The 22,322-nt window shown below is 38.5% G+C and overlaps 2 protein-coding genes across 5 annotated transcripts in view; one reads left to right on the top strand and one right to left on the bottom strand.

The window, feature by feature from the left end:
* The window catches only part of kif5ab (kinesin family member 5A, b), a 581,587-nt gene that overhangs the window by 286,885 nt on the left and 272,380 nt on the right, over positions 1-22,322 (bottom strand). The window lies entirely within an intron of this gene.
* The window catches only part of ralgapb (Ral GTPase activating protein non-catalytic subunit beta), a 64,021-nt gene that overhangs the window by 29,642 nt on the left and 12,057 nt on the right, over positions 1-22,322 (top strand). The window contains exons 11-25 of one of the 4 annotated variants that reach the window (XM_079883639.1): positions 846-1,013; positions 1,866-1,980; positions 2,072-2,219; positions 4,094-4,158; positions 4,302-4,440; positions 5,759-5,880; positions 6,829-7,011; positions 10,233-10,384; positions 11,380-11,567; positions 12,407-12,513; positions 13,311-13,466; positions 17,633-17,842; positions 19,865-20,023; positions 20,593-20,752; positions 22,139-22,261. In XM_079883639.1, the coding sequence (XP_079739765.1) occupies positions 846-1,013; positions 1,866-1,980; positions 2,072-2,219; positions 4,094-4,158; positions 4,302-4,440; positions 5,759-5,880; positions 6,829-7,011; positions 10,233-10,384; positions 11,380-11,567; positions 12,407-12,513; positions 13,311-13,466; positions 17,633-17,842; positions 19,865-20,023; positions 20,593-20,752; positions 22,139-22,261 (2,195 nt within the window). Of the gene's footprint in view, positions 1-845; positions 1,014-1,865; positions 1,981-2,071; positions 2,220-4,093; positions 4,159-4,301; positions 4,441-5,746; positions 5,881-6,828; positions 7,012-10,232; positions 10,385-11,379; positions 11,568-12,406; positions 12,514-13,310; positions 13,467-17,632; positions 17,843-19,864; positions 20,024-20,592; positions 20,753-22,138; positions 22,262-22,322 lie in introns of all 4 variants that reach the window. The other 3 variants (XM_079883637.1, XM_079883640.1, XM_079883638.1) reach the window with 3 other exon arrangements.

Genomic DNA, 22,322 nt, shown 5'->3' with positions numbered 1-22,322 from the left:
AAAGTGGATTTGCTTTGTCAGCAGAAAACAGCGTCTTCCCGACATTAACAACAAGAAACAAACTCTTCCAGTCTCAGATACAACTACAATAATAATAATGTTTAATTTATATAGCGCCTTTTCCAGGCTCAAGGACGCTTCACAATAACAGTAAAGAACGAACAATCAGTTCATACATAATAAATGGACAATAGACATTTGCCCAGTCCAAGAAATGAGCGATTGCAGTTGCATATTGCATACCAAATAAATACAAACAGAAGCTAAAAACAAAAAAAACAACACTACAGTGTTTGAGGGCGGGGCAAAGTAGACATTGTTTGCAGGAAGCCAATGAAAGCAATAGGCTGGCATTATGCAAATTAGTTACAAACCAACGTAAGCTCGAGCAGGAAGTAAGACTGAAATTACTGACGACTCGTTTCAGGCAGTTCAAATTCGCTTCCTTTTAAGACAATAACTTAATTTCCTTGCACTTGGATCTTTGAAACTCTGCAGACCTTTTACATCACAAACAGCCCTTACATTATTAAGGCCCTTGCACAATGAGTCCGAAATTCGCATCCGGAATTTTCGCACGTTAAAAAATAAATACGACCTCACGTTATGCCAATCACGCTTGCACACTTTCATCCACGTCATCCGTCATAAAAAATTTTGGATCGGGTTCGATTTTCTGCGTTTTTCGCATCCGTTGCAAGCATTTTAAATGGTGTTTTGACAATTCAGAGCCACCGAATCATGGGACCTTTACACTACATGAAAGTAAGATCCAAAAAAAAGCACAATAATTGCACATTAACTCAAAAAATTTACTTTTGTTCTGTATCTGATGTTTCTGTCAGGTTCTACATGGTCCTGATCCAGGGTCTTCAGATATCAGACTTCATTTGTAGGCCCGTTCTAGCCAGCATCATCCTGAACTCTTCGGCTCTGTTCTGCTCCGATCTCAAAGGGATCAATGTTGTGGTTCCATACTTCATATCTGCACTGGAGACCATCTTACCTGATCGGTGAGCAATGCTTTCTGATGTCTGGACACAAAAACTTAAAACTTAAAATATTCTAATGTTTTCTGGGATTTTGTAAATAATGATAATTAGACCGTATTTTGCTTTGGCTGTTGTGCACATCAGACTACCAAAGCTTTTCATATTCTATGCATTGTTTGGTTTACAGCAGTGTCAGAAATTAACTTTCATTAAGGGGGATATTTCCCACCTAAAATTGATTTCAAGGGGCATTTCTTTCTAACATTATGAGATGTATGCCTCATATTTTATGTCCAATTCTGACATTAAATCTATAAATTCAATTGGAATAATAATTCACTATAGGCTGTTACCAATCCATTTAAATGAGTGTCAAAGAAGTGGCACAGAAGCTGCATCTAAAGCAGCATTTGCACTGCAATTACAAATGCATGAATAATGCAATGAGATTAATGTTTTAAAATAAAATATTTTGAATATAGCAGTATGAAAAAACTAATTTAGTTGGCCCAAAAACAGACAGTATTGTTTCTAAAATGTAACACAATATTAACAACTTGTTTTATAAAATCGATGTTAAATTTGCAAGCTGATATTCAGGAAAAAAGCACTTGTATATAGAAATATATCACCATTTTTGCCCATTTTTGCTCTCAAAAGTACAAGATTTTTGGGGTCCTTATATTAGACCACATCACGCATATTTTAGTCTGGGTTTTTTTTGCAATGTGAGTGACATACTCTATAACACAACCTTCCACGTTGTTAAAACAACAGCTATGATATTATCGTAGACGATGCCTATCCCACACCCCGACTACTGAACATGCTCGATCGTTAATGCATTTATTTCTGTTAATTTTGCTCCGTCAGAGAGTTGTCCAAGTTTAAGTCATACGTGAACCCTACTGAGCTGAGAAGAGCTTCCATCCACATCTTGCTATCCATGCTTCCTCTTCCTCACCACTTTGGCAACGTGAAATCGGAGGTAAAAAGGGGTTTATTATCTAGTAATCTTGAGATCTCTGTATCTTAATTTTCTGAGAAAAAAATCTGTGGTTTTCTAATTACGTTTGCAGATTCTGTTGGAAGGGAAATTCAGCAATGATGAAAACTCCCTCCATGAGAAGGCGGTCACCTTCCTCTCCCTGAAGCTGCGATTGGTCAATATTTTGATTGGCGCCTTGCAAACAGAGACAGACTCGATCAATACACAGATGATACTGGGTACGCCTGTTCAATATGTCCATTTACTGTTTTGTCAAGTGAAATGTTATAAAACAAACTAGATATACATGTATACTATTTTATATTGTTATATTAAAATAATAATTATTATTATTAAATTGTTATAAAAGCAATAAGTATGTAGTGATTACCGAAGGAAAAAAATAGTTTAAGTCCTTAGCGTTAAACCATAAAAGTTTAATTTCCAAAATTACAGTATTTTAAAGTATTTTTTTATTTATATTATGTACTATCTCAGGATAAAGTGAACAGCAAATATGCAATATTCCTATATGGAGGTAATTGTTTTTATTGTGTGTGTTTGTTGTAAGTTTCTCAATGTCTATTTATTGTGTGTAGTTTTGTTAGTTCTTCTTTTATGTTGACTTTTTAATGTTGACTCAGTGAGCTTTGCTACAAAAATTCCTATGTACTTCTACTAGTACAGGTACAAATGCGAATAAAACTTCAATCAATTTATTCAATCAATCAAATCAAATTGAAAAATCAAAATTACGCAAACTGGCAGTGGAAAGTCTGTTCTAAAACTTCATCTTCCCTTAAAATGCAATTGATCTCGAGTATCTAAAAAAAAGTGATGGTTAAAGGAATATGAAGTAGCCTTAAAAAGTTTCCAGTCAGAAGAATTACACCGTGTCCTAACCAGACGCGATGCGATAAGATTCCAGCGACAAATAATGTGTCTGTCCACACTAGACGCGACACGACTGCGCGATGCATTAAAATCAATCAAAACCCACAGCCAATCAGAACAGCGTGTGGGTGGAGTCAGACAATCTGAACAGCGTGTGGGTGGAGTCAGCTAATCTGAACAGCGTGTGGGCGGAGTCAGACAATCAGAACAGCGTGTGGGCGGAGTCAGGCAATCAGAACAGCGTGTGGGCGGAGTCAGCCAATCAGAACAGCGTGTGGGTGGAGTCAGCTAATCTGAACAGCGTGTGGGCGGAGTCAGACAATCGGAACAGCGTGTGGGCGGAGTCAGACAATCAGAACAGCGTGTGGGCGGAGTCAGGCAAACAACAGCGTGTGGGCGGAGTCAGCCAATCAGAACAGCGTGTGGGTGGAGTCAGCTAATCTGAACAGCGTGTGGGCGGAGTCAGACTATCAGAACAGCATGTGGGTGGAGTCAGACAATCAGAACAGCGTGTGGGCGGAGTCAGACAATCAGAACAGCGTGTGGGCGGAGTCAGACAATCAGAACAGCGTGTGGGTGGAATCAGCTAATCTGAACAGCGTGTGGGCGGAGTCAGACTATCAGAACAGCGTGTGGGCGGAGTCAGACAATCAGAACAGCGTGTGGGCGGAGTCTCACGGCACCAGAGAGTAATCTTGACGGCACTCGCAAGAAAATGGATAAGTTGCTACATAATCAAATTCACAAATATTACACCATTTAAACATTATTAAAAATACATAGGCTACTGTGTAACTAAAACAATCTTTGTCAAAGAATACACTTGTTTGTTCACAGTTTGAACGTTCTTGTTTCCATTTGTTTAATTTCAAGATCTGAGGTGAATTATCCAGTGTTGCTTTTACAGCTTCAAAGCTGGAGCATTAAATGATATTCAGAGTCACATTACACGCTTTAAACATTTAATAAAGCACATAAGCAGTGCCTGAGATAATCATTGCCACACTTTGTGTCTGTTGTTCCGGCGAGACGTCACAAAAAAATAGAAACCGTTTCTGAAATAGGATCATCGCATGTCACCGTCGCGGCTGGTTAGGACAAACACTCTGATTAACATGGAAACGATGCCTTTTATCGCGTGTAGTGAGGACACAGTGTTATTTTTTGCTTTTATCCCTGTGAGTGTCAATAATAACTTCATATGTGTGTCGTTTTACAGCGGCGATGCTGAACATCGTCCAGGATTCGGCTCTGTTGGAGTCTGTCGGTGCCCAGGCTGAAGTGGTACGAGTTATACTTTCTGCTTGTTATTTATAGAGCTTGAACTGGATTTGAAGTGTCTGCAAGAGGATATGTGATAAAGAACATTTACAATTCCCCAGTTATAAATGGCATTGATGAAGTGCTGGTGTGAATGTGTTTTGTAGGGCAGTGTGGATGGAAGCCATTCTCTGGCGAAGAGCCACAGTCGCAATAACAGTGGCATCAGCAACGCTAGCGCTGGCAGCTCTGAAGCCACGACTCCTGACAGCGATCGACCCGCTCAAGCCCTGCTGAGGGACTACGGTAAGAGACACACTAATGCAGAACAACCACTGCATCTGAACTGCATTAGAGCTTTGACTGTTTGACTTTGACCAATTTCTTTCGTTCTTCTTATGAATTTAGCAAGTTTAGATGACAGGTTTCACTTAAAATCAAAAATCATAATTGTCGATTATTCCCTTGCAATTGCGATTATTAATTATGATTATCACATTTTTCATTGAATTATGTTTTTAATAGCTTTATACCATAGTTTTAAGCGACTACATGCCATATTGTTATATCAAAATAAACAAGCTGAAAACACTCTTCCTGAAAAACCTTTATTGCTTTTCTATAGCAATAAGCCTCAAATGTCAGAAATTCATTTTTTATTTGTATTTAAAGAAACCAAACCAAAGTAAAATTATGCATGGTATTATAATGTTTTACTAAAACTAAAATTTAAACAATGGGGAAAAAAACCTTAAAAAAAAAAAACCATCTCAAACACAGAATAATGAAAGTTTTTGTAATTGCGCCTTTGAACGATTGCATAATTGTGGCATTGTAATCGCGATCACTACTTCCATTAATCGTGCAGCCCTAGGTTTCACACACTGAGTTATTCCAGTAATGCCAGGATTAATCAGTAGAAATCCCAGAATGACTTGCATATCCTATCAATAATCCTGTTTATTATATCCGCACTCACATTTACCACAGCAACAGGAGTGTGGGTTAGTTTATTTTATTTGTGCCGTCACACAACATGATCATTATTTAGATTTTCTGTGGATTTTGGGGAACATTCAAGCCTAACCGCCAGTTTAACACACTCCTAACTAACTCAACCAGGCCCCGCCCCTTTATTCTGCGTATGAATTATTATAATGACGCGTTCGTTCCCGGAAAGAAACTCAAGACTACAATGGAGGCGTTTCAGGGAGTTCAGAAACACTGACACTGATTAAAGCAAGTAATGCATCTCTGCATGTTTGTAGAAGTTGCATGGTGTCCGTCAAACACGTTGATGGTGCATTTTAAAACGCAACAGATATTTCTTTAAACCCAAAGCTGTTGATCTGTCGAACATCTTTAACCAGTTTTGTTTTGTGTAATGAATGCTTTTTATTATTTTCAAAGCATGACGTCAAATGACGCCTAACGCGGCTTATGAGTTGGCTGGACTAGATGATCATCACTGTCTGTAACTTGTTCTTGTGCTCGTCTGTGTTCATGTGTATGGTTCATCATTGCCGTCACATGTCTCAGTGCCTGGCTTGCGTTTTGTGCACGTGTGTGTTACTAACCCGCTGTCTGTGGCGTGCTGTGTGTTATATCCCAGCTCTCCACACAGACACGGCGGCCGGGCTGCTGATCCGAAGCATCCACTTGCTCACGCAGAGACTCAACTCCCAGTGGAGACTCGACATGAGCATCTCACTGGCCGCCCTCGAGCTGCTGGCCGGCCTCGCCAAGGTACGCCGACAGATTCAGCTCTACAATTATATCTATCACTTATTTTGTAAAATTAACATAGGATTATTGCTTGTAAAGGTTATTGTTTGTAAAGTAGGAGATTGATTTTTGGGCTGAATAGGATTGCATATAATTTCTTTGTACTCTTTTGTATAATGACAAATAAAAATTCTGATACAGTAAATGGTTATAGCCAGTGGGTCTTTTTATATATATACACTACCAGTCAGTTTGGAATAATTATGATTTTTAATGTTATCTTATCCTCACCAAGGCTAGATTTATGTGATCAAAAATACTGTAAAAATTGTGAAATTGTATTACAATCTAAAATAGATGTTTTCTATGTGAATATATATATATATAGTAAAGTGTAATTTATTCCTGTGATCAAAGCTGCATTTTCAGCATCATTACTCCAGTCTTCAGTGTCACATGATCCTTCAGAAATCACTCTAATATTATGATTTGATGATCAAGAAACATTTCTGAGCTACTTCAACCGTGATACACTATCATTCAAAAGTTACAAAAATTATCTAAATTAATACTTTTATTCGGCAAGGATGTATTAGATTGGTTAAAAGTGACATTTATAATGTTATAAAACATTTCTACTTCAGATAAATGCTGTTCTTTAGAACTTTCTATTCAAAGATTCTTGAAAAACTAAATGTTTTCAACATTGATAATAATCATAAAAGTTTCTTGATCATCAAATCCTCATATTAGAGTGATTTCTGAAGGATCATGTGACACTGAAGACTGGAGTAATGATGCTGAAAATTCAGCTTTGATCACAGGAATTATTGCAATATTTTTAGTGCATTTTTAATCAAATAAATGCAGTCTTGGTGAGCAGAAGAGATTAAAAAAAACGTAATTATTCCAAACTTTTAAACCGCTCGTGTGCAAAATGAGTGAAATGCGTGTTTGTTGTGTGTACAGGTGAAGGTGAGTGTGGACTCGTCTGATCGTAAGCGTGCGGTCAGCTCTGTGTGCAGTTACATCGTGTATCAGTGCAGTCGCCCGGCTCCGCTGCACTCCAGAGACCTGCACTCCATGATCGTCGCCGCCTTCCACTGCCTGTGTGTGTGGCTCACCGAACACCCCGAGATGCTCAACGAGAAGGTACGGCCAGTCAAACTCAGCTTCAGCTGGTTAGAGTTGTAAATGCTGAAACTGGAGCAGTCAAACAAGCCACTTCTCTATCTTAAACTTCCTGTTTGTGTCCAAATCTCATCCAGTTCAATGACAAATATCAATGACAATCAAGAAACAATGTGATGTTTTAATACCTTTTTTTGATTTGCCTTTTAAGCTTCTTAAAGAGAGCGGCAGTGGTTTCACTTCCACTTCTCGCTTTACTTTTTGACGCCTCTAATTGAACCCTTTTTAAAAAGGTTATAGATTTGATACGGTTGATTCATTTCCACGAATCACTTCAGCGCTTCAGTGATTCAATTACATCATCTTCTAAAAAAGGAGTTTTATAGATTAAAAATTTTGACATTAACATATATACTATATGTTAAATATATGTATGTATATATATATATATATATATATACAGTGCTATGCATAAGTTTAGACACCCATGCTAAAGTTGACTAAAAAGAGGAATAAAAAATCATCTTTTGGAAATTGAACTTAATGCCTTAATTTAAAAAATTAGGAAAAATCCAACCTTTAAGGACACCAATTTTCTTTGTGAATGAATAATGTATCGTAAATAAATAAATGTTCTTCCTTAAAATACAGGGTGCATAAGTCTGGACACCCCTATGTTAAATTCCCATAGAGGCAGGCAGAGTTTTATTTTTAAAGGCCAGTTACTTCATGGATCCAGGATACTATGCATCCTGATAAAGTTCCCTTGGCCTTTGGAATTAAAATAGCCCCACATCATCACATAGCCTTCACCATACCTAGAGATTGGCATGGGGTACTTTCCATAAGATCATCTCTCAATGCAAATCAAACCAGCTATTAGGCTAACTGAAATAAAACCATGCCAATCTCTAGGTATGGTGAAGGCTATGTGATGATGTGCGGCTATTTTAATTCCAAAGGCCAAGGGAACTTTATCAGGATGCATAGTATCCTGGATCCATGAAGTAACTGGCCTTTAAAAATAAAAATCTGCCTGCCTCTATGGGAATTTAACATAGGGGTGTCCAAACTTATGCACCCTGTATTTTAAGGAAGAACATTTATTTATTTACGATACATTATTCATTCACAAAGAAAATTGGTGTCCTTAAAGGTGGGATTTTTCCTATTTTTTTTATTTAAGGCATTAAGTTCAGTTTCCAAAAGATGATTTTTTATTCCTCTTTTTAGTCAACTTTAGCATGGGTGTCTAAACTTATGCATAGCACTGTATATATATATATATATATATATATATATATATATATATATATATATATATATATTAGGGGTGTAACGGTACACAAAAATCACGGTTCGGTACGTACCTCGGTTTTAAAGTCACGGTTCGGTTTATTTTCTGTACAGTAAGGGAAAGAAATGCAAACATTAAACTGCAGGTTGTTTATACTATAAACTTTTTTTTAACAATTTGTTTACACTTTTTTAAACACTTTTTAATAAAATATAATAAAATAGATATAAAATAAAAAAAAAAGAATAAGAAATAAAATACTGCTGCAAAGTTCTCCACTAAATAAAATACTCTCAGTCTCAAACCAATATCACATAATAAGATATAATGAAAAATATAAATAAATAACTATGATTACAGTGCAGCATTACCAATCCCAGCTTGTAGGCCTGCTCATATTTAAAAATTAAGGCTGGGAATCGATAAAAATAAAAAAAAGAACTAATTAATTGCACAATTTGCTGTAATTAATTGCAATTCCTCCAAGCTTGTAATCATCAATAATTAAACTTATAATCACCTAATTAAATGAAACACGGGGAAAAAAGGAACAGAAAATAGCCCTATATTAAAATAATATTAAACATAAATATATCAATGTATTATTATTTTTCAATAATCAATCAACATAATCAATTTAAGAATTTTTTTTTTTTTCACTTTTTTAATAATTATCAAAATAAAATATAGTCCAAAGCTATTATTACCAGAGCTTGTGATCAGAGCAGGTCATTTTACCATTTTTGCCAGCATAACTAAACCAGCTCAGCAAACAGAAGTGTACTACTGAGAAATTTCACCTGTTTTGGGTGTTTTGAGTGTTTGGGCCGTTAACGACAGAGCAGAACGCGCAACGCAAACACGGACTCGAACATTGAGCAGAGAGCGCAGCGGGCCGACACACACACACACACACACACACACACACACACACACACACGAAACGGAGAGTGCGGCGGCGCACACGGAGCGGAAAAGCTTTTTTTCGCCCTGCAGTCTATTTTATTGGTTTAGGTTACAGTGACGACGGATAAAACACTGGTAAAACATTAGAATCAGCTGCAGGGCGGGATTTGCGCTGAACGCGGAGACTTCCGCCACTTAATATGTTCGTGTAGAAACACGAAAATGTACCTATGTTCCGCACACAAAATATTGCATGCAGTCATTCGGTACACACGTGCACCGAACCGAAAGCCCTGTACCGAAACGGTTCGGTACGAATACACGTACCGTTACACCCCTAATATATATATATATATATATATATATATATATATATATATATATATATATATATATAATATATATATAATATATATATATATATATATATATATATATATATATATATAATATATATATAGGTAAATATTGCTTTTTATTATGCTATATACAGTAGCGTTTAAAAGTTTGGGGTCAGTAAGATATATTTTTTTTATTCACTTTTCTTTGTGAATATATTTCTGATTATTATCAATGTTGAAAACAGCTTCAGAGTTCTTCAGGATTCTTTGATGAATAGAAAGTTCTGAAGAACAGCATTTATTTGAAATAGAATCTTTTGTGACACTATAAATGTCTTTATTGTCACTTTTAAATTAATTTTAAAGGGTCCTTGCTGAATAAAAGTATTAATTTCTTTAAACAATTCTTACTGGCACCAAACTTTTGAATGGTATTATACTTTTATATTGGTGCATATAAATAAAAAATGATATAAAAAAATACTGAAAAGTATGGAAAACAGCAGTACCAGAAACAACGATTCCTTTTATAGGAAAAAAAAATGATAATTTTAATACATTGTAGACAAAATGCATAAATATCAAGATGTTAATTGAATTTCATCTCTTTTTTTTTTTTTTTTTTGGCCACGTGTGTTTTTTTAGCTGTGAGATTGAATATGTGTGTGTTGTTTGTATACTCTTGTGTTGTGGTGAAGGATTGTCTGATCGAGGTGTTGGAAATTGTCGAGCTTGGCATCTCGGGTAGCAAGTCCAAAACCGGCGAACAGGAAGTGAAGTACAAAGGAGACAAAGAGCACAACCCTGCGTCTATGAGGGTCAAAGACGCCGCGGAGGCCACGCTATCATGGTGAGCGTCTTTCACACACACACACACACGCACACGGATTTCTCTCCTACGATATGTACGCCTGTCTTGGACTACGTCTACACATCAATCCGGATACATTGGAAAACGGCGTCTTCGTTTAAAAATGCTCTCCGTCCACACTAGCATTTTCAGGCGTTTCACGACGTTTCAGTGTGGATGAGAAACATTTGAAAAACACCTGAAAACGCTAAATTCACCTTTACTGTGCATACGTAATCTCTCACAGAAACTCACTGAGATGATACAGACGGAAGAATAAATAATAAAGTTATTGTGCAATTCTTCTGGCAGGATCATTTTATTTAGCAGAATATCTCAGCATTCACTGATCGTCCAGGTCGCTCTCTCTCACCATTATATGTCTGGTCTGAACGCGACTGCTCTCATGTTTAGCAAATGTGAGTAAATTCTGTCATGTTTGCAGGACTGTGATATGAAGAGTGTGTGAAGGACATATCTTTAGCAACAGTGTGAAAGTGAACAGCACACAACAGGCACAATACCGTTATAAACATGAGTATCTATTGGTACAATATGCGTCACACGACTAAACTTACTTAAAGGAGAATAGTTCACTTTAAAATGAAAATTCTGTCATCATATACTCACCCTCATGTTGTTTCAAACCTGTATGAATTTCTTTCTTCTGCTGAACACAAAGGAAGATATTTAGAAGAATGTCAGTAACCAGACAGTTTCTGGGTCCCATTGACTTCCATAGTAGGAAAAAAATATACTATGGAAGTCAATTTAAAATTGTTTTTAAATACCTCAGTTTTGACAGTCCACACTACAACACAAAACCGGCGTTTTCAAATTCATCCACTTTGGAGAGCAATTTTTCAATTGTTTTCATTAATGAAAACGCCATCTCAGTGTGGACGAAAGGCCAAAACGAAGAGAAAAAGATGTGTTTTCAAACTAAACCGTATTAGTGTGGACAAGGTCTTGATTTGTGTTGCTGTGTGTTCCAGTATAATGCAGGTGTTGGGAGCGTTCCCGTCTCCCAGCGGCCCCGCCTCTCCCTGCAGTCTCCTGAACGAGGACACCCTGATCAAATATTCCCGACTCACCTCCACGTCTCGCAGTAACTTCAGATACTTCGTCCTGGATAACTCTGTGATTCTCGCCATGCTGGAGCAGCCTCTGGGAAATGAACAGAGTGAGAAAAACACCCTTCATATTCCATTCCTCCAGTACAGTACAGCTCTGATTTCAGTTCAGTTCAATACACGTTTATTTGTATAGCGCTTTTAACAATACACATCATTTCAATGCAGCTTTATAGAAAGTGCATGAGTCCATATGTGACCCAGGACCACAAAACCAGTCACATGGGTCAATTTTTTTTAAATTGAGACTTGTACATCATATGAAAGCTGAATAAATAAGCTTTCCATTGATGCGTGGTTTGTTATGATAGGACAATATGTGTCCGAGATACAACTATTGTAAATCTGGAATCTGAGAGTGCAAAAAAATCGAAACATTGAGAAAATCTCCTTTAAAGTTGTTCATTTATGTTGGCGATTGTGCAGCATTCACTCACAGAAATACATGTTTTATATATTTACAGTAGGACATTTACTAAATATATTCATGGAACATGATCTTTACTGAATATCCTCAAGATTTTTGGCATAAAGAAAAATGGATAATTTTGACCCATACAATGTATTGTTGGATATTGCCACAGATATACCCGTGCGACTCGTGACTGGTTTTGTGATCCAGGGTCACACATATTACAATTTAGAGTGATCTGTTATCAGAGGTTTAAGGTCTAAGTTATATATTTCAGAAATGTACATATACAAAATCACAGTTAGCTAAAACTGTATTAATTTAAACAATGTAATAATTTAATGCAGAAACGATGAGCTCATTGAAGTAATGAATACTTAATTGTTAACGAATGATTATGACATTTAGAAAATGTAGCATTGGTGCATGTTGATTCAGAGAACTTATTTCGTGTTAATGTGTGTGTGCACGTGTCAGCAGACCCCTGCCCATCAGTCACCATGTTAATCAGAGGCATGTCTGGTCGACACGCATGGACAATGCAGCTCTTCCATCAGCCTCGAGGCGCAAGAGCCAATCAGAAGGTACGACGCAACATCAACCACCAATCAGGGCAGAGATGTGCTTTAAGTAGCCAATCGGAAGCAAACAACTTTCATTAGTTTTCTCTATAGGGAAATAATTGATTTGTAACGATAACTTATAAACTTTTATAGACAGCCCTACTGTGAGTTCTTAGGTTGAGCCATCAGCCATAATTTTTTTTTAACTTGTGTTTAACAGGTGATTTTGTAGTGAAAAACTACATTACCCATGATGCTATAAAGAAAATTCCACCAATCAGAGAGTTGCGGCAAGCAAAATGCACCAAAATACCTCTTTATCTCCGCCCACTCCCATGAAAATCCCATATATATATATATATATATATATATATTTATGCATTTTTCACAATAAACCTAAAATATTGTTTCTGTAGATTTAATCAACAACTTTAAATGAGTAATTTGGTATTTCTACATTGTTTTTATGCAATGCATTCGCAATGCATCATGGGATTGTAGTTCTTTCCCTTATAAAAGCCATTAATTCCAGAAGTCTTGTTCCTTTGTCTTTTTGTCAGATTTTCAAATACTTTTTTTGCTTCAAATAACTTCCTAATGTTGCGATTCACTGCGTAGCTGGTTGGCTCGCTTCATAATAACACTTTAACAAAGAGTTTTTCTATTTATTAAATTGATAAATAAATTAAGTGGACAGGCACTAATGCTCTCTATTACAATGTCCTTTGAGAGAATGTGGCTTCTCAGATTCTGTATTTGGGAATAATAATGCGCAGTGTTATGCTAATGCCGTCTCATTATGTCCATCTCTCCTACAGCAAGTGTTTGTTCCTGAAAGCCGACCCACGCCCAAAAACGATGTAGGGATTCGGTTTAACGTCAAGCACAGACCGTTCCCAGAAGAAGTGGATAAGATTCCGTTTGTGAAAGCCGACCTGAGCATCCCGGATCTCCATGACATTGTGGATAAGGAGGTATAAAAGCCTCAGAACATACTGTTATCTTTAGCATTACACACTTTACAATATATGTGGAAACCTCACAGCTTAGGCATGCGACGATATCAAACTTGCACAACATGATAATCAGGGGCGTTTCTAGGTTTTAAAAACATCAGGGGCTGAGCCTGAAACATCAGGGGCTGGGGTGGATAATAAGATAACATGATTCGATACAGAGAATAATGTATATTTTAGGCTTATATGCAGGGGGCAGACTGGTTAAAAAATTCAGTCCTGGCACTGTAGCCACACCAGCCCATATTACCACAAAGACACACACATTAAAATGTGAGGTAGTTAGGGGGGTTCGGGGGCATGGTCCCCCGAGAAAATTTGGATTTCTCGGACCTACATATGTGCATTTTAAGGTGTTTGAAGGCCAACATTTTTTGATAACAATAGCTTTAAAAGCATGTCAGTGGGCAGTAGCATAAATTATTTGTCAAGCAGATAACAGATTCTTAAACATGAGAATGAGGATAAATGTTGAAATGAATGATCCACACTAGAAAATGGAAATGCAAAATGTTTCTGCTTATAGTTGACAATACACAATCACATATTCCAAACAGGAATGGCCTTAAATGAGAAATCTTTCAAGGATTATTTTGCATAGATGTAAACTTTTTAGCATTAAAGTTTGGTTTCAGTAACTTGTTTCTTTCTTGAGTTAATCAATGTTTTTGGCACTATTAAATCAGTTAAATTAAATTTCAATTGTTCACTCATAAAGACAGTCACTTGTCACCATTACTGGCTTAATGATGCAAGTTGCGCAAACACAGACAAGCGGTGTGATACAAACTGTGAAAAGGCTGATGCTGGTGAAATATTCGAACACATTCGAGGACCTTATATAGGCTACATATCAGAGTTAAATAGGAATACATTGTAATAATGTTAATCAAGCAGCCTAAATCACACGACTGCGCAGCAATATTTAAGCTCATTATACAAATGAAATAATACAGATCTAGACAAATTGGGTTGCTTATAGTTAAAAGAATGTCATGAACGATCATTTAGGCTAGATGTAGGCCTATTTATCACATTTTTGGTCACAAAATATTTAGTCAGTTTTGATGACTTTGCAATATTGATAAAATATTAGAATATTAATAATGAAAAATGAGTAGGGCTACGCCAAAATGTGTAACTTATGTAGCCTACAAAGGAATACAAAAGCCCCGACATAGAGTTTTGACGCAGCTTTAATCTCCCTTTTGGTTATTTCAATAGCCTACTTAATTGACGACAGAACACGACGTTACATGCTAGTTTATTTTGCGTGATACAGGGCTCGCCGCATTTGCGTGATTGAAGAGTGCGCGCCGCGAGCAAACGGCTGACACGACAGTAAGTTAGTTTTTCTGAGTTTTACTGACATATAGCCTGACAACATCTGGTCTGACAGAAGACTGTGCGGCGGTGCTGACTGCGTTATTTTTAATATTTTTTAATTGCTGTGAGATTGTTTACTGTTGCGCGCAAATCCTGGAGATGAACTTGGATAGCTAAATCGCTCACGTGGTGCGTCTCTGTGTGAGAGTAACCATAACTTTGATCTGCTTGAACACATTTTAATCGTCTTTAATACATGATTGATTCCGAAGGATATATTAAAAGACCCGGTCAATTTTTTTAAATAAATACAAAATTATTAAAAAATAATAATAATTATCAATAAATTAAATTTTTTGAGATCCGGGGCTATAAAAAATACATCCGGGGCTGAAGCCCCGGATGCCCATGTCTAACGACGCGCCTGATGATAATTGCTGAAACTTTAATCACGGGATTAAGTTAGTTAAAAAACCATTCACTGCTTGACTTCAGAGATATAACCAGTTTAGATGAAAGGATCTCAAGCTGACTAGCTGAAGACGTTACTCTAGCTTTACCCATTATTAGACACGGTACTTCCTTGAATCAATTCCTGAACAGCGCTAAATCAACTATAGTTAAATTATCTTCACAATAGATCATGCTTTACAGTGAACTCTGTTAGAGCTATGACAGTTTATCTGTTCAATAAAACACCTTACTCTCCTGTCGCTTTTACAACATTTCAAATCCCTCAGTTCTCCATCTCTGAAAAGCCAAGCCGATGTTGATTCTTGTTTTATTACGAGCTCTGTCTCGCTCTCTTTTCTCCAGCTGACTCTCCTCTGTTGTTTAAAACGGGAGATTCTCCAGAGGTTGGAGATTTAGCGACTCCATGTCAACCTTTCTCACTCATTGTGACAACTAACCCCTGATACACACACACACACACTCACACATTCAACTAACCCCTGATACACATACACACACACTCACACATTCAACTAACCCCTGATATACACACACACACACACACACACACACACACTCACACATTCAACTAACCCCTGATACTCACTCACACACACACACACACACACACACACACTCACACATTCAACTAACCCCTGATACACACACACACACACACACACACACACACACACTCACACATTCAACTAACCCCTGATACTCACTCACACACACACACACACACACACTCAACTAACCCCTGATACACACACACACACACACACTCAACTAACCCCCGATACACACACACACACACATTCAACTAACCCCTGACACACACACACACACACACACACACACACTCAACTAACCCCTGATACTCCCACACCAGACACACACTCAACTAACCCCTGATACTCCCACAAACACACACACACACACACACACACACTCAACTAACCCCTGATACTCCCACACACACACACACACACACACACACACACACTCAACTAACCCCTGATACTCCCACACCAGACACACATTCAACTAACCCCTGATACTCCCACACACACACACACACACACACACACTCAACTAACCCCTGATACTCCCACACACACACACACACACACACACACACACACACACACACACACACACACACACACTCAACTAACCCCTGATACTCCCACACCAGACACACACTCAACTAACCCCTGATACTCCCACACACACACACACACACACACTCAACTAACCCCTGATACTCCCACACCAGACACACACACACACACACACACACACACACACACACACTCAACTAACCCCTGATACTCCCACACACACACACACACACACACACACACACTCAACTAACCCCTGATACTCCCACACACACACACACACACACACACACACTCAACTAACCCCTGATACTCCCACACCAGACACACACACACACACACACTCAACTAACCCCTGATACTCCCACACACACACACACACACACACACACACACACTCAACTAACCCCTGATACTCCCACACACACACACTCAACTAACCCCTGATACTCCCACACACACACACACACACACACTCAACTAACCCCTGATACTCCCACACCAGACACACACACACACACACACACACACACACTCAACTAACCCCTGATACTCCCCCCCACACACACACACACACACACACTCAACTAACCCCTAATACTCCCCCCCCCCCCCCCCCCACACACACACACACACACACTCAACTAACCCCTGATACTCCCACACACACACACACACGCACTCAACTAACCCCTGATACTCACACACACACACACACACTCAACTAACCCCTGATACTCCCACACCAGACACGTGGCAAAGTAGGCAGAGCAACTTTTCTCTATTTACAGATATGCCGAGACACACACGGGCGAGTGACGCATGTACGCAATTTACCCACAGGTCTAAAATATAAACACTTATAATAATCTTACCATAGTGAATCAGGGCAAGACAAAAAAAAACAAAAAACGTTTTGTAAGACGGATTTTATTGACTCCGTATTGAAATTTTGTTAATTTTGAACAAAAAAAGTTACACAGTGTATCTTTAAGTATTTGGTGCTGTGACAAACACGATAGTGAATACAAATATCTGAATGGCTGAAACATTTAAATATTGTTTGGCTTCCTTTCTTCTTCGTGACAAGCGGGTTTGGCTGCATGGATGTGTTTATCAGAAATAGTCTTATCAGAGTACATGCTATATTGCTCATCTGTGTGTGTGTGTGTGTGTGTGTGTGTGTGTGTGTGTGTGTGTGTGTGTGTGTGTGTGTGTCAGCTGGAGCAGCAGCACGATAAGCTGCGGGCCGTGATGGGGAAGCAGATCGATTACGAGACCAAACTGGAGCACAACACAGAGGATTTATGGAGAAATAAATCCTTCCCAGACCCACTGACAGACTGCAAACCACCAGCTCCTGCTCAAGAGTTCCAGACCGCCCGCCTCTTCCTCTCGCACTTCGGCTTCCTGTCACTGGAGGCGCTCAAGGTATGAGAACGCACACGTTAGTGTAGTTAACGAAAATGTTCAAACAAACTCTTTTTTTAAAAAGCACTTGACTACATAAAAAGAAACGAGACGTTTCAGTGTTCATCCAAACACCATCTTCAGTTCAGAAACTCTGGCACATATACACATAAGTCACATGAGCCCCGCACACATGTAGAAGTCACATGACTACAAAGTTGTCCACATAGTATGATTGCCAGAGCTGATGGTATTCCCCGTCACTTCCCTTGGGTATATTAATCAAAATGTTAATAAACATTATAATAGTTTCTCAATGATACTCAAATTACTCTTATTTTGCACAGAAATATATTCATTTAATTCTTAAAATATATTGTAAAAAATATTTCCACAATATCAGACAGCATTTGTGAGTTAACATATTTTATTTCATTAAAATATGTATTTATAAAAAATAAAAAAAAATAAAAAAGCTACGCTTAAGATAGAAAACAGTTATTTTACACATTAACAATTGTTTAATCTTCAATTAGCAATTGACCTATGGCTAAGCCACGCCCCCTCCACTCACTCGGACAAACAGTCAATTTTCGGTAACAGGCGCTATACTATGGCAGCTGTCACAGTAGGAGACATTTCACAGGAGGCAATTGATGATTTTTGGAGACAGAAATATTATATATCATCTCGAAGTCACCAAAAGGGCCTTAAAGGTGCATTGCGCAAGTCTCTGAGTTTTTGCAGAACTATGCCCCCTCTGGCAACAAGCGAAACTGCAACACTGCAACTGAACGCGCATGACGTCACGCCCAGTCTCAAATTCCGACCCGAATCCCTCTTATTTATTTTACTGTACAGGATTATAGAGGCAAGCGCAGTGATCAGAGAAGGGCTCATTCAGCCCATCAGGCAATTGTTTAAGCATGTATGAGTTAGAAAAACGGGGATTTTTAACATGAAATGTTGCGCAATGCACCTTTAACTATTCATTGGAGGGTTATATATTAATAATTTTATTGTTGAGAAGGTCGATAAGCTTCAGCTCCAGACAAAGATTTACAGGTCACAGTGTAAACGTTATAGTTTGGTGCTATTTCGCTTCAAACGCTCGCTTTATACGCGCGTCCTATTCGCTTTGGACACGCGAATGGATTCAAAATGTTCAAGTGTCGAATTTGACGCTCTATTCGCGTTTGGTGTGAACGCAGCATAATGAACAGGCTGCGATGTCAAGACTGCAATGCTGGAGTGTGTGTGTGTGTGTCAGAGAGAGAGAGGCGCGGGCGCGATCGAACAGTGGAAACATAAAAACATACTCCATCATACAGGATATCATTAAAACTGCAAAGTGTTTAGCCTACTTATATTTGTGTAAAACACAACATTGTGTTACAGATACGTGAATGAAGCTAAGTGACATGATGTAACGGTTACAACGCAGCTAGAAGCTAGGCTAACGTTATGTTAGAGATGTTAAAGATAACGTTCAAATACGTTGTTGACTTGCCTTAGAACAGATGTAGACATCCTTGTTTAATTAATCCACATTTAGTTGGTGTTGTGGTCTACCGCATAACTCAATCCAGAGCAGACACTTATCTCGGTTGAGATGTGGTTTGGGAAAGAGTAAAAAAATACACACCGTCGCCCAGCCTCTCAGGATACCTAGTTTCGGAGTTGCATGTACCCCATGCACACCGTTTGACCATTTTAAACTTAAAATGACAAGAAAAAACATATAAAAACGAATGAAAACTGACTAACTGCAATGCATTTCAATGGACGTGGAAGCAGAGAATGTCCGAGTGTATTGGGTTAGCTATGCGCACTGTGATTGGCTCATCGCGTTTGGGGGCGTGGCTTAGCCATAGGTCAATTAGCTAGACTGCTCTAATTTATGACACGGAAAAAAAGAATTGCCCTAAATCTGTGTGTGTGTGTGTGTGTGTGTGTGTGTGTGTGTGTGTGTGTGTGTGTGTGTGTGTGTGTGTGTGTGTGTGTGTGTGTGTGTGTGTGTGTGTGTGTGTGTGTGTCTCTCAGGAGCCTGGAAACAGTCGACTGCCTCCTCACCTCATCGCTCTCGACTCATCCGTGTCGGGCTTTTTCGATGACATCGGATACCTGGACCTGTTACCGTCCCGACCGTGTGACACCGTGTTCATCTTCTACATGAAAGCTGGACAGAAGAGCAGTCAGGAGGTGAGACCTCACACGTGCCCTGCTGTGAAACTGTGTGCATTCATCAGTTTTGTTGCACAGCTAATAGCATATTACAGGGGTCATCAGATGCCCATTTTCCACACGTTGGGATGATTCTTTAGGGTGTTCATGTAAAGTTTGTAATATACTTTGGTTAAAATTCCTCAATGGTTGTGTAAAACAACACCCTTTACCTCCTCAAAAACAGCTCTGTTCACAGCGACCCGTTTCGGTGCATGTCTCTTTAAATGATAATGAGCAAAGACATGTAAAGTGCTGCCTTGGAGGACAGTATACAGATGGCTAAGGGGAGAAATATGCTAATACGGGGTCCGTCAGTGGTTGTGGGCGGAGCATGAGCATTATGACATCATAGTGCTCAGAAAATCCAAACAGTTTGATTATTGAGAGTGTTTAGGCTTTTTGAGGATTAAATAAAAGGAGTGAATGTATTTTTTTTCATTGTATGGTGGTTGTGTCCACACACTGCAAAGACACATTTATATGCAAACACCATATAAAAGTGAGTTTTGCATCCGATGACCCCTTTAATGAGCCGGTGTGTGTAGATCTTGAGGAACGTGGAGTCATCGGCAAACGTGCAGCCACACTTTCTGGAGCTGCTGTTGTCTCTGGGATGGCCGGTGGAGGTCGGGCAACATCCGGGCTGGACGGGCAGTGTGTTTACCAGCTGGACCATCAACACATCCAACGGTGCTGAAACACCAGGTACACACACACACACACACACACACACAGCATCTTCTCATTATCAGAGTATGTGTTCACACTGTCAGTCCAAATCCGATTATTTGTGTATCCGATTGGATCTAAAATTATTGGCGTCCACACTGTGTATCGCATTTCCGGAGTATCTGCATTGTTTTTATGGCAATGACGTTGCATTGGTAGGAATACGCCAAAAACAACAACCGCAGCATGGAGAGGTTTGCAATAGAGATGTCTTAATTAAAAAACATTTACAAAACATGTCTTCGTTATATTGTCATTTTCTGCTCGTCTGGCACTTTGCAACAACACAGCATTGTTTCTGCACCGACTCACAGCAGTGTTTCCTATAACAACGTCTGACGTTTACATTTTACGTGGCGTGAGAAAGTTACATAAACCACGCAAAATCATCCATACTGAAACAGATTTCCAGAAATAGGATCTCAAACCACATATGGATGTAGCTTCAAACGGATTTGTAAAAAACTGGATTTTTTTTTTGCTGTTCACATTAGCTAATTCTGATCGGATTTCAATCGGATATGCACAAAAATCGGATTTGGACTGACAGTCTGAACGTAGCCTATAATGTAGTAATAATATGTGACCCTGGACCACAAAACCAATTTTTCAATTTTTTGAAATTGAGATTTATACATCACATGGAAGCTGAATAAATAAGCTTTCCATTAATGTATGGTTTGTTATGATAGGACAATATTTGTCAGAGATACAACTATTGTAAATCTGGAATCTGAGTGTGCAAAAAAATCGAAACATTGAGAAAATCTCCTTTAAAGTTGTTCATTTATGTTGGCGATTGTGCTGCATTCACTCACAAAAATACATGTTTTATATATTTACGGTAGGAAATTTACTAAATATCTTCATGGAACATGATCTTTACTGAATATCCTCATGATTTTTGGCATAAAAGAAAAATCGATAATTTTGACCCATACAATATATTGTTGGTTATTGCCACAGATAAACCCGTGCGACTCGAGACTGGAGACGTGATCCAGGGTCACACATAATAAATATTCCATATAATAAATATATTAATATATTCCATGGGGTCACAAGCTTTTGGTTATGGGGCTCCCCATTTATGGAACTCACTTCCTGCAGAAGTTCCCAACAGTTCTAGTCTTTCAGTCTTTAAATCTCGTCTTAAAACTGTTTAGGCAAACTTTTATGTGATTTAATGTGTGTTGCTGTACTGGTTTTATTGTTTAATGTCATTGCTTTTATGGATTTTGTAAGTTATCCTTGAGTGCCATGAAAGGCGCCATAAAAATGTATAATATAAAGATAAAACACAAAATGACTTGGATCACAGTGATGCTCATGAGGTGTGTGTGTGTGTGTGTGTGTGTGCAGATGATTCAGTGAGTCTGGGTGACACCGGCGGGGGCGTGTTTAACGGAGAGAAGCGGGTGCTTTACTACGCAGACGCTCTGACAGAAATCGCGTTTGTCGTCCCGTCTCTCAGCGACTCCTCCGGTAAACTCCTGTTTCTACACTACACTGTTGCTGTGTTCAAGCACTTTTAGCTGTGCAGCTC

Source organism: Squalius cephalus, assembly GCF_949319135.1.
Source record: "Squalius cephalus genome assembly, chromosome: 10".
Lineage (NCBI taxonomy): Eukaryota > Metazoa > Chordata > Actinopteri > Cypriniformes > Leuciscidae > Squalius > Squalius cephalus.
This window is presented reverse-complemented; position numbering and strand designations above follow the sequence as displayed.